The sequence below is a fragment of the Citrus clementina genome, unplaced genomic scaffold, assembly GCF_000493195.1.
Source record: "Citrus clementina cultivar Clemenules unplaced genomic scaffold, Citrus_clementina_v1.0 scaffold_5, whole genome shotgun sequence".
Lineage (NCBI taxonomy): Eukaryota > Viridiplantae > Streptophyta > Magnoliopsida > Sapindales > Rutaceae > Citrus > Citrus x clementina.
Window position 1 is genome coordinate 17113012 of NW_006262201.1, and position 17163 is coordinate 17130174.

A 17163-nucleotide genomic window follows, 5' to 3' on the forward strand; every position below is an offset into this window, starting at 1 on the left:
CATTTGTAATCTCTAAGCTTAAGAGGTAGTTCTCTTACCAGGTGGAATGACGAAGAGGTGGAGAATGAATAGAGTCAGAAGAGCTGTAATTGGTTGATGAGGATTCGTGAGGCAGGACAGGTAACTTAGAGGGAAGTTCAGAAGATAGTCCTGGAGCACAATTATCAAGAAACAAATCGATAGTTGTATCTGTAAAGAGGTGAGTGGATGATTTAGGGATATTATGAAAAGATGACATAGATGAAAACATTTTATGTTCCCAAAAAACAACATGTCTAGAGATACGAAATCTATTAGAGATGGGATCCCAACATCGATAGCCTTTATGTTCAATGCCATATCCTAAAAAATAACATAAGCGAGCATGAGGCTCTAATTTTGTACATTCATGGGGTTGGAGAAGAACAAAATAAGCACAACCAAAAACTTTAAGTTGATGATAATCAGGTGAGATCCCATATAATCTCTCATAAGGGGATTGATTATTTATAACTAGAGAGGGAATACGATTAATAGTGTATACAACAGTAAGAGCAGCTTCTCCCAAAAAATGTTCAGGACAAGAAGCAGAGATTAAAAAGGAGCGAACTATTTCTAAAATATGTTTGTGCTTACGTTCAGCTCGCCCATTTTGTTGAGAAGTACCTGGACAAGAGCGATGACATATAATGCCATGTGTATATAGGAAGTCTAAAAATTCACTATCCTTGTATTCCATGGCATTATCAGTACGGAAAACTTTAATAAATCGAGAAAATTGAGTTCTAATCATTTATGCAAAGTCACAATAAATTTTAGTAAACTCAGATCTATTTTTCATACGATATAGCCATGTAAAATGGGAATAATCATCAACAAAAATCACAAAATATCTAGATCTACCTATAGTCGCATTTGGTGATGGTCCCCAAATATCACGATGTATTAAATCAAAAGGAGCATAAGAAACAGACTCACTATTATTAAAAGGTAAAGCAGTTTGTTTTGCCAGCCGACAAGCTAAACAATCAACATGTTCATTGGTAATAGTATTTAATTGCCCTCTAGATATTAAAGATTGCAAATGATTAAGTGACATATCTCCTGAACGTGAATGCTAGAGGTTTGCAGAAGAAACCTTTGAGGTTGATGTGACAAACTGATGTGTGTGGGAGAAATGAGATGGGATGTGAAGATTAACAAGCTCAAACAAGCGCCCTACTTTACGGCCTATCCCAAGTGTCAGTCCCGTCTTTGGATCCTGCACACGACAACCAGATGAAGTGAATATTACATTAAGTCCAAGTTCACATAGCTGGCCAACCGATAATAAATTTAAGGTCAATTTTGGAATAAGAAAAGTATTTGATAAGGACAAATTAGAAACAGAGACATAGCCTATATGACTAACTAGCATTGAGGATCCATTAGTAAATCCATTTGGAATAAGTAGAATTTTAGTTGATATGTTATTATTATGTTTCCTAAAATTATGGTAGGGTTATGTGTTTTAGAATCACTATAATAATCTTCCTTGTAAACAGTCTTTGAAGAACAACAAAATAATAAAAAAAGTTTAGCGTTTTTTCATAAAAACCTACAAGGTATCAAAGCCTTGGCTCTTTACCAAATCCAAATCATGAATTACCGTGCTGCCATGACTGGATCTAAGGAATCCACTACCCACACAAGTAGAGATCTTTTTTTGTCTTCATAAGTTACCTAATTTGAGTCATAATATGCAATTTCTATAGCCAGCACAGATTTTTTTGCTTTGAATCTTTCCCTGCAGTTAACTGTTCATAAATTGAATGGTTCCAATTATCTAGAATAAGCTCAGTCCGTAAAGCATGCCATCGATGGCAAGGGTAAACTCGGCCACCTTATAGGAGAAGTGAAGCAGCCAGTCGTTGGAGATCTGAATTTGAAGAGATGGCGTTCAGAGAATTCTCTGGTGATTGCTTGGCTAATAAACTCCATGGAACCAGCAATTGGAAAACCACATTTATTTTTACCCACAGCCAAAGATGTGTGGGATGCTGTTCAAGATATGTATTCTGATATAGAGAACTTTTCTCAAATTTTAGAACTTAAGATGAAATTGTAGAAATCAAGGCAGGAAGATAAATATACGACTACTTACTATAATGAGATTGTAGCTTTATGGCAGGAGTTAGATATTTTTTACGAGGATGAATGAGATTGCCCTATAGACAATGTTCGACACAAAAAGAATGAGGAGAATGATAGGGTCTATGTCTTTCTCCCTGGACTCAATCAAGAATTGGATGAAGTGCGAGGACGTATTTTGGGCAGGAACCTCTTCTCTTAATTTGTGAAGTTTTTCCAGAAGTTCGTAGGGAAAAAACGAGGCGTAAAGTGATGCTAGAGAAAGCTGAGTCCAAGATAAAACCCGAAACTGAAAGTTCAACATTGGTTTCTAAGACAAAATCATATGGAGAGAGACGAAAAAAGCCCTGGTACGAACATTGTAAGAAGTCGTGGCACACCAAGGATACGTGCTGGAAATTGCATGGAAAACCACTGAATTTCAAGAAGAAGAATGGGGCTAATAGCAGGGCATTGCAGATTGTGAGCGAGGACTCTCAAAAGCAATCAATCGACTCTAAGACACTAGCCTTTACGAAGGAACAATTAAGCCAATTGTACAAACTTTTTAAGACTCCAAAGTTCTCAGTAACTCCTTCTTGTTCATTTGCTCAAAATGGTAATCTTCTTACTATTGCTCTTTCATGTAAAACATCAAATCCATCTTGTTCATGAATTATTGATTCTGGGGCCACTGACCATATGATCGGCTCATCACAATTATTCTCATCTGATAGTTCATGTGCAGGCAATAAAAAGATCAAGATTGTCGATGGATCGTTATCCATAATAGCTGGCATGGGTTCTATTGTTATTTCTCCTACTTTAACACTCCATAAAGTTCACCACGTTCCAAACTTATCTTGCAATTTACTATCTATAAGTAAAATAACTAGTGATCTTAAGTGTCGAGTTAATTTTTTCTCTTCTTTCTGTGAGTTTCAGGAACTGACCACGGGGAGGATGATTAGATGTGCTAGAGAAAGTGGAGGACTTTACTTCTTTGAAGAAGGATTAAGTATGATAAGGCCAGTTCAAAATACATGTTACGGTTCGGTCTCAATTATTAATGATAAAAAGATTATGTTATGGCACTTTAGACTAGGCCATCCTAATTTTCATTATTTAAAATATCTATTGCCAAACTTGTTTAATAATAAAGATCAATCTCTTTTTCAATGTGAAATCTGTCAATTAGCTAAACATTGTCAATCTACATTTTCTATACAGCCTTATCAACCCTCAAAATTAATTTTACTATTACATACTGTTGTATGGGGACTAAATAGAATTCTTACTCTGTCAGGAAAAAGATGGTTTGTTACATTCATTGACGATCACACTAGAGTTTGTTGGGTTTATTTGTTAAAAGAAAATCCAAAGGTTGAAAGTGTTTTTCAAAATTTTTACACCATGATTCTAACACAATTTCAAGAAAAAATTAAAATCATTCGAAGTGACAATGGAAAAGAATTTTTTAATAAAATTTTAGGAAAATTTTTTCTTGAAAAAGGAATTGTGCATCAAAGTTCTTGTAATGATACCCCTCAACAGAACGAGGTAGCTGAAAGAAAGAAAAAACATCTTTTGGAAGTGGCAAGAGCATTACTTTTTTCAAAAAACATTCTTAAATATCTATGGGGTGAAGGAATTTTAACTGCTACTTACCTTATAAACATAATGCCCTAAAGAATTTTGAATTTTTAAACTCCTATGGATTTCTTCAAAACACTTTATCCTAATTCTTGATTAATATCAGGAATTACATTAAAAAGTTTTGGGTGCATTGCTTTTGTACATAATCATGAACACGACCGGGGTAAGTTAGATCCTCGAGCAAGAAAATACATTATTGTTGGATATGCACCCACTCAAAAAGGCTATAAGTGTTTTGATCATATTTCCAAAAAAAAAATGTTTATAACCATGGATGTAACATTTTCTGAAGACAAACCTTTTTTTTTAAAAAAGAACATCTTCTAGGGATAAGGCATGAGGAAAAACTAGTAGAAGATGATGTTTTCCATATTGTAGATCAAAAGACTGATCAAAAGATTGCAAATAGAGGCATTGATTGGATGGAGGAATATCTAATTTCAATTACAACAGATTTTCCTCAAAAAGAATCTTTCCAAAATAACAATCTAGAAAAATCAGATGTCTCTATTCAATCTACTAGTCAAAAGGAATTCGAAAAACAAATAAATATGGAGAATAATAAGAATTTGGATTCCTTGCCTTTAGTGCCAATAACAGAGTCAAATTCTCCTAGTGAAAGAGATAAGAACGTGACTGAAAAAAACTCTGCAAACCTATATCAGAAGAAATTATCGAGCAAATGATATGGTTCTCTCTTCTCTTCACAATCAAGAATTCGAACCGAGGGCAGAACCTGTTGTGTATGAGTCTTCAGGTAAAAATTCATCTAATCCAAAGTTTGATGATTTGGATCTTCTTATTGCATCACAAAAAGGGGTGTGTTCTTGTACCAAATTTCTCATGTCTAACTATGTCTCTTATGATAAATTATCTCCCAATTTTTTGGCTTTTACTTCTCAACTTTCTTCTGTGGAAATTTCGAAGAATGTACAAGAAGCATTAAGAGTTCCAGAGTGGAGAAAGGCTATCGAAGAGGAGATGCGGGCTCTTGAGAAGAATTAAACATGGGAAGTAACAGACTTACCATAGGGGAAAAAGACAGTAGGGTGAAAATGGGTCTTTACCATCAAGTATAATTCTAACGGGACACTGGAACGGTACAAAGCTCAATTGGTGGCTAAGGGATTTACTCAAACCTACAGCATCGACTATCTTGAAACCTTTGCTCTAGTGGCAAAATTAAATATTGTCAATGTGCTTGTCTCAATGGCGGTAAATCTTTATTGGCCACTACAACAACTTGATGTAAATAACGCATTTCTGAATGGTGATCTAGAGGAAGAAGTGTACATGGACTCTCCCCTTGGATTTGAAGGAAATTTTCATTCTAGAGTTTGCAAGCTGAAGAAATCATTATATGGCCTCAAGTAATATCCGAGGGCTTGGTTTGAAAATTTTACTAGGTCAGTCAAAGGTCAGGGTTATGCTCAAGCTCAAAGTGATCACACCATGTTTTTTAGACACTCCAAAGATGGGAAGATAGCAGTACTTATTGTGTATGTGGATGATATCATCCTCACATGGGATGACTTGATAGAAATGGAGAGGCTGAAGAAGAGTCTTGCTTCTAGCTTTGAAATCAAAGACTTTGGAACACTTTGATATTTCCTAGGAATGGAGGTAGCTTGATCTAAGAAAGGTTTAGTTGTGTCTCAATGTAAGTTTGTTTAGTTGTGTCCCAACGTAAGTTTGTCTTGGATCTTCTAAAAGAAACAGGGATGAGTGGATGCTGACCTGCAAATACTCCTATGGAACCAAATCACAAGCTAGAAGAAATTAAATATGGAACTCCAGTTGATACTGTTAGATATTAGAAGTTAGTGGGCAAGCTTATTTACTTGACTCATACTCGTCCTGATATAGCTTTCTTAATGAGGGTTGTAAGCCAATTTATGCACTCTCCGTATGAAGGGCACCTTGAGGCAGTATATAGAATTTTGAGGTACTTAAAGGATACTCCAGGAAAGGGATTGTATTTTAAAAAAAGAGTTCAGAGGACCATTGAAGCCTACACAGATGCTGACTGGGCAGGATCAGTTATTGATAGAAAATCAACTTCAGGTTATTGTACCTTTGTATGGGGTAGCTTAATTACTTGGAGAAGCAAGAAACAAAGTGTTGTAGCCCGTAGCAGTGCAGAGGCTGAGCACCGAACTATGGCACATGGTGTGTGTGAAATGTTATGGCTAAAGCGAGTCTTAGATGAACTAAAGAGACCAATTGAAGTTCTTATGAGGCTTTATTGTGATAACAATGCGGCGATTAGTATAGCTCGCAATCCAGTGTAGCATGACATAACTAAACATATTGAAATCGACCACCACTTTATTAAAGAGAAACTTGAAGGAGGCATTATCTGCATGCCATTTGTTCCATCAACCCAACAAATAGCTGACATTCTCACCAAGGGACTCTTCAGACAGAATTTTGAACTTCTCACAAGCAAGTTGGGCATGATGAATATAATTGAGGAAGATCTTTTGCATTTAATTTAAATAGAATAAGTTGAATTAGGAAGTCGAATATTTAGATGATATGTTATTATTTTGTTTCCTAAAACTGTAGTAGGGTTATGTGTTTTAGAATCACTATAAATATCTTCCCTGTAAACAGTATTTGAAGGACAACAAAATAATAAGAAAAGTTCAGTGTTATACCATGAAAGTGAATATGAAGTATTATTATTATATATTTGATTTCATATTTACAAAGAGAATGAGCCTATATATAGGCTTTACATGAAGCTCAAATAAGAAACTAAATAAATATAAATATAGCATGTATAAATTATGGGTATACAGAATTGTAATATACAAAATCATAATCTTGAGATTTAGTGGAGAGTGATCAGAATCATAATATTGGGAATTAATAGAGAGTGGTTTTTTCTTAACGAATATTTTAATTCTTTCTACACTAATTTATAAGTAATTTATTTGTTCTCTTTATAAATAAAGTATTAGAATTGCAAAGATAAACAACAACAGCCGAATTCACTGGATATATTAATACCAACCAAATTGTTGAACATGTGTGGCCCTCGTCAAGAAAGTTAACTTTTATACGTGCTTTCATAAGATTTGATGCCAAAAATTCTCAATCAATTTTCTTTTGAATTAGCTTTCAGATCATTTGTTGGAGTGGGGGAGAGTGGAATAGATATAGTATCAATGACACTAGAGGTGGCAATTTGTGGGCTTGGGCCAGTCTTTTCGAAGCCGAAACCCACATTATTCAAATAAAGTCCAGACCCTTCAAAAGCTCATCTAAATTGGTTCAGGTCGGACTCAGGATGGGCTTGGGCTCTTTTTATTAATTATAACATATTTTTTTAATTAAGAAAAATATTTAAATTAAAGATAATTATCTAATACATAATAGAATAATAGTCCAATGCATAAAATATTAGTAATATAACCTAATAAATAATAAATACTAATATAAAAAAGTAAACTAATTTAGTATTTTGAGTTTTTTTAATTAAATTTATTTTTTTTATAAATTAAAAAAGCCCGAGCTAAGTCCGGATTTTTTTGTTAAGCCCTTGTCTAGGCCCAACCTATGCGGATTTTATATTTTTGGGCCATCTAAGTTCCCGGGCCTAGACTGGGTCGGGATTGGATCGGCCCGAACTTTTTTGCCATCCCTATTTGATAGTACTAGTGGAAGATCCACAGTACAAAAAATTAACCTCATTAAAAAGAGTTTTATTTATTTATTTTTTTCCCCGAAGAAGGTTAAATAAAATACTGAAGAATTTCCTCTAATGTTGATTTAAAAAATATATATATATATCATTTTGTTGAAGGACAGACACCATCATCGTTCAATAGTCAATCTTAGGGTCTCAGCAATCACGAAAATTACAATTATGCAATTATCATGATTTGTACTAATTTTACGCATACATTTAGTTTTCAAGCTTTTTTTAAATCATAATTTTCAATTTTATTTCATTGTAATGTCCGTATAAGGCTTAATTAATCTGCGCAATTATTATTAATCAAAGTGAATTATGAAACTATTTTCTTGGTCTAACAGAATTTGCTAAAACATCTTAAACAAGTAGAATCTGTGATAAAAATATCAATCGAGTTCCATATTTTGGTACAACCAAATTATAGAGAAGGAAATTAGGTGGCTAATTACTTCGCAAATGTTGGTTTTGCCTTGTGGCATTTACCCTTGGTGAGATAGTATGCCCTCTAATATTCTTAAAATTTTACATGAGAGTTTTTGGGATTGCCAAAGTATCGATTTTCTTAGTTGATACGGAGACTCTCAAAATGCCTTGTTGTTTTGATTAACCAATTATCAATTACTAGACAATGAATTTCTGATTTTTTTTATTAATCTGCTTAATTGATTGAGAACAGTTGTTCTCCGATAGTCTCTATCGATACATTTGAAATTATAAAAAAAGTAAACAATCATTCAATTTATTTTTTCTGAATTAAAAAAATCATAATATATATATTTATATCGTGCAAATATCACCCAAATCCTTTATATACAAATATAATTTTGTTCTATTTATTTTATTCTATTTCACCCTTTATGTGAAAATTCTCAACAAATTTTCTCTATTTTTATGCTTTTAGCAGGTCTAATATTTCCGGCAATGGCAATGACTCCGTTATTTCTCTATATTGAAAAACATAAAATAATTTTTTTGATTTTTTTACCAAACTAATCAAAGCAGTGAAGATAGAGAGAGAATTCGAATTCAATTTCTAAAGCAAAATTTCGGCCCACTTCCTGCGGCCCAGATCCGTTGATATCACTCCCTAGAGTTTACCGAATCACAATAAAATCATATGAAAAAATAATTGTCGGGTTTAAATTTTTTAGGTAGGGTCGCTAATTGGTCACACATAAAAATTTATTTGATAATCAGTTTGATTTATCTTTAATATTTGAAAACTGCTTCATCCACATAATCCATTAACGTTGAAATATTTATAATAATTTAATTTTTTTGAGAAAAGATGATAAACAATATTAAGTTGGTTGTCCACGGATATTCATATTAAATATCAAAGACTTATTTTATTTAAAGTTCTTTTCTTTGTTTTGTTTTATATCTTTAAAATTTTTGCTTTTTTAAATTGTTGCTTCTGCTTTATATTTGAAAATTTATAGCTGCATTATTTTTTAAATTTTTTTTTGTGGACAATAATTGGTATTTTTTATTTTTCCTTTCCAAGAAATTGTGAGTTATATCTATATCTATATATATATAATTCATAAATAGACTCCTACAATTATCACGCAGTTTATGAAAAATAACAAAACTAAAAACAACAATACCCAAAAAAACTAAAAGAAAATATATAAACAAAATAAAATAAAATAAAAATGGAAAAGATATATAACGGTTGGCACCTGGTAGCTGCCTGCTCAGTCGCTAAATGGAGCTCCAAATGTTAAAACCTCCGACTTTTCCTGGTAATTTTCTCCCCCTCTTTCATAATATTGCAAATTAATTATTTAGAGGACTATGTTTTAATATTTTGTGTGTTTTTACACTAAGACCGATAAAAATTTGGCGGGTGTCTATATCGTTAGATTATATACAAACCAGTACAAATTCTATCTGTTCTTTGTTGGTGATGTTGGATATATCATTTAGCTATGCATTGTTTTGGGAAGATGAATTTTACGTCACTTTTTTTTTTTTTTTTCGGTTGTTCAAACAAACTGTTTCTGTCTTTTCAGTTGAGGTTTCTGGAAAAGAGATTGTGGATTCATATGCTTATTTAGTTATTTTTATTGAGTGCAACATGATACTCTTTTGGGTTCACTGTTGGTGATATGACCAGTCAACTCCATATGAGCACAGCACAAAGTTGATATCATGTCGTCACCTTGTTGCCTGGTTAATGATCGTATCCAGTTTGGGTTCATAATTCTCAATACGTGAAAATGTGTGTGACATGAGTATCAAATATTTGAGTAACCATGTTGTGTTTGACTTGTATATGACTTAAGAGAATAACAACGTTATACTTACTATATCTTTAGAAATTATTTCAGATACAAATTAAGAATATGGCAAACAAGCGACATGATTACAACATGCTTAACTTTTCTAATAATGTGTCGGGGCTAGTATTTGCATTCTTGCCATGCTTATCTGAATTGCCTCCTCAGTTCTGTGGGTAAGATGAAAGCTTGTCAGGAATGCTTTTGTGGAAATCAATTCCGAAGAAGTACTCATGATGTACTTCTTACCCAAACGCACTTGCTTGAAAACCACTTACTAAGGACACCTCTACAAAACAGTTGAAGTAAGTTTTTGATTGCAGAAAGCACTTTACCAAACACCTTAAAATAACACAAAGGTAACTTTAACCATTTTAAGGTACTGCTAGTGATGCAAAAAGTTCTCTCAAATGCTTGGTTATAATTAAAAATTATAGTATTGCAGAAATGTGTGGTCATTCTTGAGCTTTTGTTTTGTTCATATCTGGGTTTAAGGCAATAAGGGCCTGGATATCAGCATAGCTGCATATATTCCTTGCAAAAGGTCTTTTGGCATTTAGCATTACTGAGGAAGTTCATATTCTTTCTAACAGATAAATCAATTGTGCTTTTCTTAGGGAATCTGTTTTCTTTGATGAGCCATCATGTGCGCCAGTGGAAAAGTCACAATCAGTTTAATTTCGATACTAAATTGTTGGGGCATAGACATATCTGGAAGTATTCAAGTTTGCAGAGAAAAAACTTAATAAAAAACAAAAGAGGTTTCATTTGTTCATATACTGCAGAAAAGGATCTAAATTTACAGCTAAGTGATGCGCGAGTGATTTATGGTGTAGCTCCTGCTCTGGGCCACAACCAGGTATATTCTATTTTCTGTTCGTTTTCATAAAGATGGATGACTTGATTGCATATAGAATATTTTGGTTTAGAGAATTTTGATATTTTATTTGTCTAAAGATCTTATGTTTGGGGATTAATACCTAATTGATTTCATCTCAATGTTAAAGTGAAATACTAAAATTCTAGCCTTTCTGCGTCTTGATGAGGGCTTGACGGTGTGTCCTCTTGATGCCCAAATCTGGCTCTGTCGCATGTTCTGATTGTCTGGTGCTCTGCATTGTTTTTTCAAAACTCCAATACATATCTCCAACTTATGCCATCTTAGGTTCTTCTTTCCTTTTTCTTTTGTACTTTTTTCTTTGCATTTTATGTTAGATCTTTAGAACGTAATCTTTTGCTAAACGAATCCATGATCTCAAACTCGTACTTTACTATTCCTATCACTATGAGCTGTCTTTTTGATTTGAAATTTTTTCTCTTCTGCCTATTGTTTCTTGTTGGTAGTTCCAATGAACAAGCTTTTACTAATCTTCTGATTTTCCATGCATTGAATTCTATTTTTATGCAGAAGTTGCTATGATGCTGAATGGATAATATGTAATAATGTTTAACATTGTTGGGAGACTGTATCGTCTACAGCATGTTCTAAATATAGAGTTTGCATGCTGAATAAAATTTCAGTCACACGTGCTAAATGAAGAGACTTGTTTCACTTTTATTATGTGCCAGCTGATGTGTGTGACTAGATTGTCCAATGATTAAATTTAGTAAGTTTCAGTGTGAGGTACATTTTGTTTTGATTTCGTTTCCCCCAATTAATTACTTTTGACATCCATTTTATTCTTGTATAAGTCTCATTCATCATAATAGTCTTTTAACATTTTGAGCTGTTCACATCAGTAGTTCTATAGCCTCGTTTGATAACCTTCTGCGATTCTAGGGAACAGTTTGTCCTTGTTTTTTGACAGCTGGCTCACTCCTTTTGTATTTATCCTTAATCTCAATACAAGTTCTCTTTGTTCCTTGTGAAACATGAAAAATAATTGACGGTTTTGCTTTTAATTAGAGACAAAAGTATGTAATTCATGATTATGCTTGTTAAATGGAAAGAAAGCAACAATTACATCTCCCCCTCTCCGTTTCTCCCTACTTTTTAGCTTTTACATTTCCTGAAAAAATAAACTTGCTTTGTCTTCTTGAGTTTGATGATTTGCATATTCCTCTGACAGTTTGGCTTCTTACTGCTAACAGGAGTTGCATCCAGAATCCCATCTTAGAGTTCCTGCAATTGTGAGTGCTCTTGAAAAGATGGAGCTTACGTCGGAGGTATTCAATGGTGTTCATGTTATGTCATTATTCAATTTTATGACTTCCAATTTCCATGCTTTGTCATCTTGCCATATTGTATGCAATTGTAGACTTCCATCTTTTGTCAATTATTTTCATCTCAGTCAATTGAAGTTGAAAACTACTAGATTAAACTGTGATTATGATGAATAACATCGCCTCAGTTGTCAATGACAAATTACTAGAATATTTATTACTTTCTTCACCAAATAAAACTACTTCAATGAGCATATAATATTTTTAAAATTTGTGAATGCTTAACTAAAATTTGAAGAGAGACTTTGCTGGAAAAATTGTATTCTATTCTGTAAGATAGAGCAATTTAAGTGAAAAGTAACATCACTTCTTGTCTCACATGAGGCTTGAGTTGAATCCTGTGAGTCTGTGACCAGGCTAAAAAGGGTTTCTGAAGTAGAGAAGCTCACCTCCAGTTTTTGCAGTGCATAGGTACAATGGCCTCCTGTGGACCAAGATAGTATTGAACTAATTGATCATAAAAGCTAACAGTTCTAGAGAGCAATTATACGATGGTATTTTTTGGAGCACCAGTTTATTTGTTACTGCTTGTTTATTATCTTTTCCTACATGTCTCAGTTCCGTGGCTCAGAGATCATTGAACTTAAAAATTTTAGCCCCGCTTCAGTTGACGACATTGCAAGTGTTCATGCAAGAGCTTACGTATCAGGACTTGAAAAGGTAGATGGCTATTTTCCACTCTCTTTTCCTTTTTCAGTTATGCCATTCCATGTTTTGATCATATGTGAGAGGAGAAATACTTGAGAGTGGAATTGGCCTATAGGTGTAGCTAATGTATTTTTATTTTGGTCATTGCCATTTTATTTTTCTCACCAGCAAATCATTTTGTACACTCATCTATGCATGTGTACAAACATTGACTTACCAAAATAATTATTCATTTAATCTTCTTGTCAGTATTTAACATCTGGAGTGCTAATTGATTATATGTATTGGTTTATAGGCCATGGATCGGGCTTCACAACAGGGCATTATTTTAATTGAAGGTTCTGGACCAACATATGCTACTGCAACTGTAAGTGAATTTCATTAAGTAGCTGAATTTTGATTTTGGATTTTGTGGATGCGTTGACTCGCCTCTAGATACTATACATTGGACTATTAAATATATGCCACAGTTTCCACAGTGTAAGACAATTATGTTATTTATCAGCCGATGAGTGCCAGAATAAACCAACATGACTCCTTATGATTGTTAGGAGAATTTGGATTAGAGCACAGTAAATTTTAATTGTCCTAGAGGCACATTGCAAACTTTATTGCTTCTTTAGTCTCTGTCTTCTGCCTATAATAGGAAGAAGTCTCTCTCTGTAATTTCTTAAATAATAATGAAGTTACTAGTAGATCAATTCTGCTGATTATTATCAATTGAAAGAACTTTGAGATCGCATTCTCCAGTTATTGGGTATTCATTAGACTTTAGAGCAGTAGCATAATAAGTGTTAAGTTGTCATCAGTTTGACGGAAACAACTGCCTTTTCACTTCTAAATTATTCATATGGCTATTGGTGGATGATTGCCGTTACCAACTAGTTGTTTCTGCTCTATAATTCATTGCAATGACATATTCTTTATATTTTTGTTGAGGCATCATTTGATGTCTCATTCTGTAATGATTTCTATATCTTCTTATTCACGGATATGAATTTTCTTTTTGGTAATGGGCTCAAATTGATAAGTTTAGGAGTAAAGATTAGGAATATTGTTGTACTAGATTATTTTTTATCAGAAAATTTGTGTAGACTCATAATTTTGATTGTGAATACAATGTTATGGGTTTCAGCTGCAGTTTGTAAATAAATGTATGGATAAAAATAAAAGAAAAAATATCTGCTCAGTTTAGACATAAAATGAGAAATAACACTTAACAGTGCATTCAAGGATGGAATTTGGAACTTTAGCATTCCTAATCTTCCCGTCCACCTTTTCTTGGTAGTATATTGATATAGTTCTGATACTTGTACTTCAATATGCAACCAGTTCGTCAATTTTCCCCTTCTTTCTGATGATGATTTTGTTCTTGCAGACATTCCAGGAGTCACTTGCTGCAGCTGGAGCTGGAATTGCCTTAGTTGATTCAGTGGTGATGTCTTGACCTAGAATGTTAGTCTTTGTAAAAATATTTTAGTTGAAAATGCTGAAATTGTTTCAATTTCACAGCATGCAATACCTGTGTCTACATTGTGATTTAACAGATATCTTGTTATCAGAACCAGATGGTATCTGTAAACACTAGATGATTGTAAGCTAAAAAAACAGTTATTTTGAATTTATATCAGCTAAAACTTTGTTTAGATAAACATCAGGTTGCAGCGTCTAAGAACCGCCCGGATCCACCTTTGGGTTTTGCTTTGATAAGACCTCCTGGACATCATGCTATTCCAAAGGGGCCAATGGGGTTTTGTGTTTTTGGGAATGTGGCTATCGCAGCTCGTTATGCTCAACGTGCTCATGGATTGAAGCGAGTATTTATCATTGATTTTGATGTTCACCATGGAAATGGTACAAATGATGCTTTCTATGATGATCCAGATATATTCTTCCTTTCAACACACCAGGTGAGTATAGATTTGGTCCACAAAATATATAAGAATGTCCTGTTTCTCATGTTTGATTATTCAGTTGTACATTTCATGTTCTGTTCAATTATCTACTTCCCTTATCCCTTTCTTATTTATGATGGCACATGGGAAAGGGCAACACAGGTCATAATACTATTTCTACTTATATCATGCTCAAAAGCACATTTTTAAGCACTAATGGATTATGAGAACATTGACATCAAACGCACGGCTTGGTACTATGCAGACATTGGACATATGCTGATTTCAAAAGTTTGATGCTGAACAAGCTTATTAACTGATCAAACCCTAATGTACTCACTAATACAGGATGGAAGTTATCCCGGTACTGGTAAAATTGATGAGGTAGGTCGTGGAGATGGTGAAGGATCAACACTCAATTTGCCTTTACCTGGAGGCTCTGGTGACACTGCAATGAGAACTGTGTTTCATGAAGTTATTGTTCCATGTGCTCAACGGTTCAAGCCGGATTTGATTCTCGTCTCTGCTGGGTGAGTTGCCCTTTCCCACGTCTAAATGTAACTTGACGGATTACGGCAATTTTTATTTTTATTTCTTTTGAAAACTCTCTCTGACGATGATGAGGATGAGTTTTATAATGATCAGGCCAAAAAAGAAAATAATAATATGGTAATATGTGAAGTCAGTGACCTTGTGGTGATCTTGCAAATATTGAAATGAAATGACTTTCAACATTTCAAATATATTGCATACATGTGCTAGGGTGTGCATCCAACCACTCACGCTTGCATTTTTCCAATTTGGATCTTTAATAACAAGCCAATCCCACTATAACGGATGGATAAACTATTCTTCAAAATTCTAAATGAGAGTTTGAAAATGTTGTCACTTGGTACTTAGATTGAATTATCATCCTCATTCCGGCCATTCACCTACTCGCGTGTCTCATATTGAACTTTATCCAGATACGACGCTCATGTACTGGATCCACTGGCCAGTCTACAGTTTACAACAGGGACATACTACATGCTTGCAGCTAACATTAAACAGCTTGCCAAAGATCTATGTGGAAGCCGCTGTGTATTTTTTTTGGAAGGAGGCTACAACCTGAATTCTCTTTCGTACTCAGTGGCGGATTCTTTCCGGGCTTTTCTTGGGGAGCCTAGCAAGGCATCTGAGTTCGACAACCCTGCCATCTTGTATGAAGAACCCTCTGCTAAGGTGAAGCAGGCAATTGAAAGAGTAAAGCACATACACTCCCTGTGAGAATGTCTAAACCTTCATAATTTAACTTTCGTATAGCTGCTCGAGGTCTCTCCATATTTGAAGTTGTTGCATGTGGATACACTACTCAATGACATAATGTAGTAAATGTTAGTGATGTTTAGCATATTTGATTTAGCATGTATGTGATCTGTTTAATGAATGCTTGCACTAGATGCCCACCCAAGTAGATTATTTATGTGATGATGACAACAAGCTTCTTATGGATTTGATAAAGCTACTTCATGACTGTTGGCATGGTTGCATTTCTACAAATGTCGGCAGTAGCTGCATCAATGGCTGCATTTCAATGCTGCTAGCCGTCTTCATGAACTGCAAAATGCGCCAGAACATGAATCAACATGATTAATGTTACCATAAACATGGGCTAAGGCTATTCATTTCATGCTTAGTTATTTACCGAGAGAGAATGCAACTTGGCGTGCTATTGTGGTTACGTAGAAGTAAGAGGGTATTTATTTGTGGACTAAGGTGTGCTTGTCAACTCGCATAACCCGAGACTGCTTGCAGTGCAGTCTCATGTTGGGCTGTACAGCTGCTGCGACAGTTTGTTTCTTTAGCTTTCTTTAAAAAAAAAAATAAATGAATAAAAGTAAATTTGTATTTCCATATTAGATTATCTAATCATATTATACAAAATTAATTTTTATTTTCTTTCATTTTTTACATAATAATAATTAATATAAATTTATAATTTTTTATTCAAATATTACATTACATTTTTATTTTATATTAACTATATTAAAAATATAATCAAATATTACGTTAGTTGATTATATTACAATAACTAATATATAAAAATTAATTTTTTTAAATAATACAGTATAAGGAATTATAAATACTTAAATATTAATAAATTTAAATAATATTCATTTAAAATTAATAGTAATAAGAAATATGATATAAAATATTAGCATATGTAATACAATATATATTGCACTAACATGATTTTGCATTATACCTTAATTCACCTTAATGCAATATAATATGCGCAGCGCGTCTTAAAGGAGTATCTGTAGTATGCATTGTCGTTCACACTACAAAGTATTTAAACTTTGAAGTTTGAAGTTCATTTATTTTGAATACTTATCTATTTTTGTGGCAACATTTATAAATTAGGTTACTTTGAAATTGCAATCACCAATAGTCACATCTTAGATATATGCTTGCAAAGTCAAAAACACAAAATTGTATCCTAAATAATGTGACACATGACATGCCATTAATTTATTAGTGCTGTGAAATCATGTAAAAAAGTTAATTATTACCAAATATTTGGCAATCATTAATTGATGACATCATCATTTGAAATATAAACTTTACGTATCAACTCTTATACGTATTTTTACTTTGTTATATTTTCAGACCATTAATTTTTATT

At 33.4% G+C, this 17163-nt stretch overlaps 2 protein-coding genes across 3 annotated transcripts; both read left to right on the forward strand.

The window, feature by feature from the left end:
* The first annotated feature begins 5618 nt into the window (after positions 1-5618).
* On the forward strand, positions 5619-6035 carry LOC112097978 (uncharacterized mitochondrial protein AtMg00810-like). Its single transcript, XM_024183577.1, has one exon. It carries the CDS (start codon positions 5619-5621, stop codon positions 6033-6035), a length of 417 nt encoding a protein of 138 aa, XP_024039345.1.
* Positions 6036-9125: 3090 nt separating this feature from the next.
* On the forward strand, positions 9126-16265 carry LOC18041873 (histone deacetylase 14). Of its 2 annotated transcripts, none has more exons than XM_006432109.2 (9): positions 9126-9195; positions 10326-10591; positions 11824-11898; positions 12514-12615; positions 12899-12970; positions 13982-14038; positions 14262-14513; positions 14847-15028; positions 15464-16265. In XM_006432109.2, the coding sequence occupies exons 1-9, from the start codon at positions 9159-9161 to the stop codon at positions 15762-15764; spliced, it is 1344 nt and encodes a 447-aa protein (XP_006432172.2). In that variant the 5' UTR covers positions 9126-9158; the 3' UTR covers positions 15765-16265. The 2 variants fall into 2 exon arrangements, with proteins under 2 accessions (XP_006432172.2, XP_006432171.1); XM_006432108.2 differs by having other exon boundaries at positions 10350-10591.
* The last annotated feature ends 898 nt before the right edge of the window (positions 16266-17163 follow it).

Excerpts from the sequence above, each read along its gene's own strand:
- LOC112097978 (XM_024183577.1), top strand. The coding sequence starts at position 5,619 with ATGAGGGTTGTAAGCCAATTTATGCACTCTCCGTATGAAGGGCACCTT.
- LOC18041873 (XM_006432109.2), top strand. The coding sequence starts at position 9,159 with ATGGAGCTCCAAATGTTAAAACCTCCGACTTTTCCTG. Across the intron at positions 10,592-11,823 it reads CTGCTCTGGGCCACAACCAG|GAGTTGCATCCAGAATCCCA; the intron begins GTATATTCTATT and ends TACTGCTAACAG. Across the intron at positions 15,029-15,463 it reads TTGATTCTCGTCTCTGCTGG|ATACGACGCTCATGTACTGG; the intron begins GTGAGTTGCCCT and ends AACTTTATCCAG.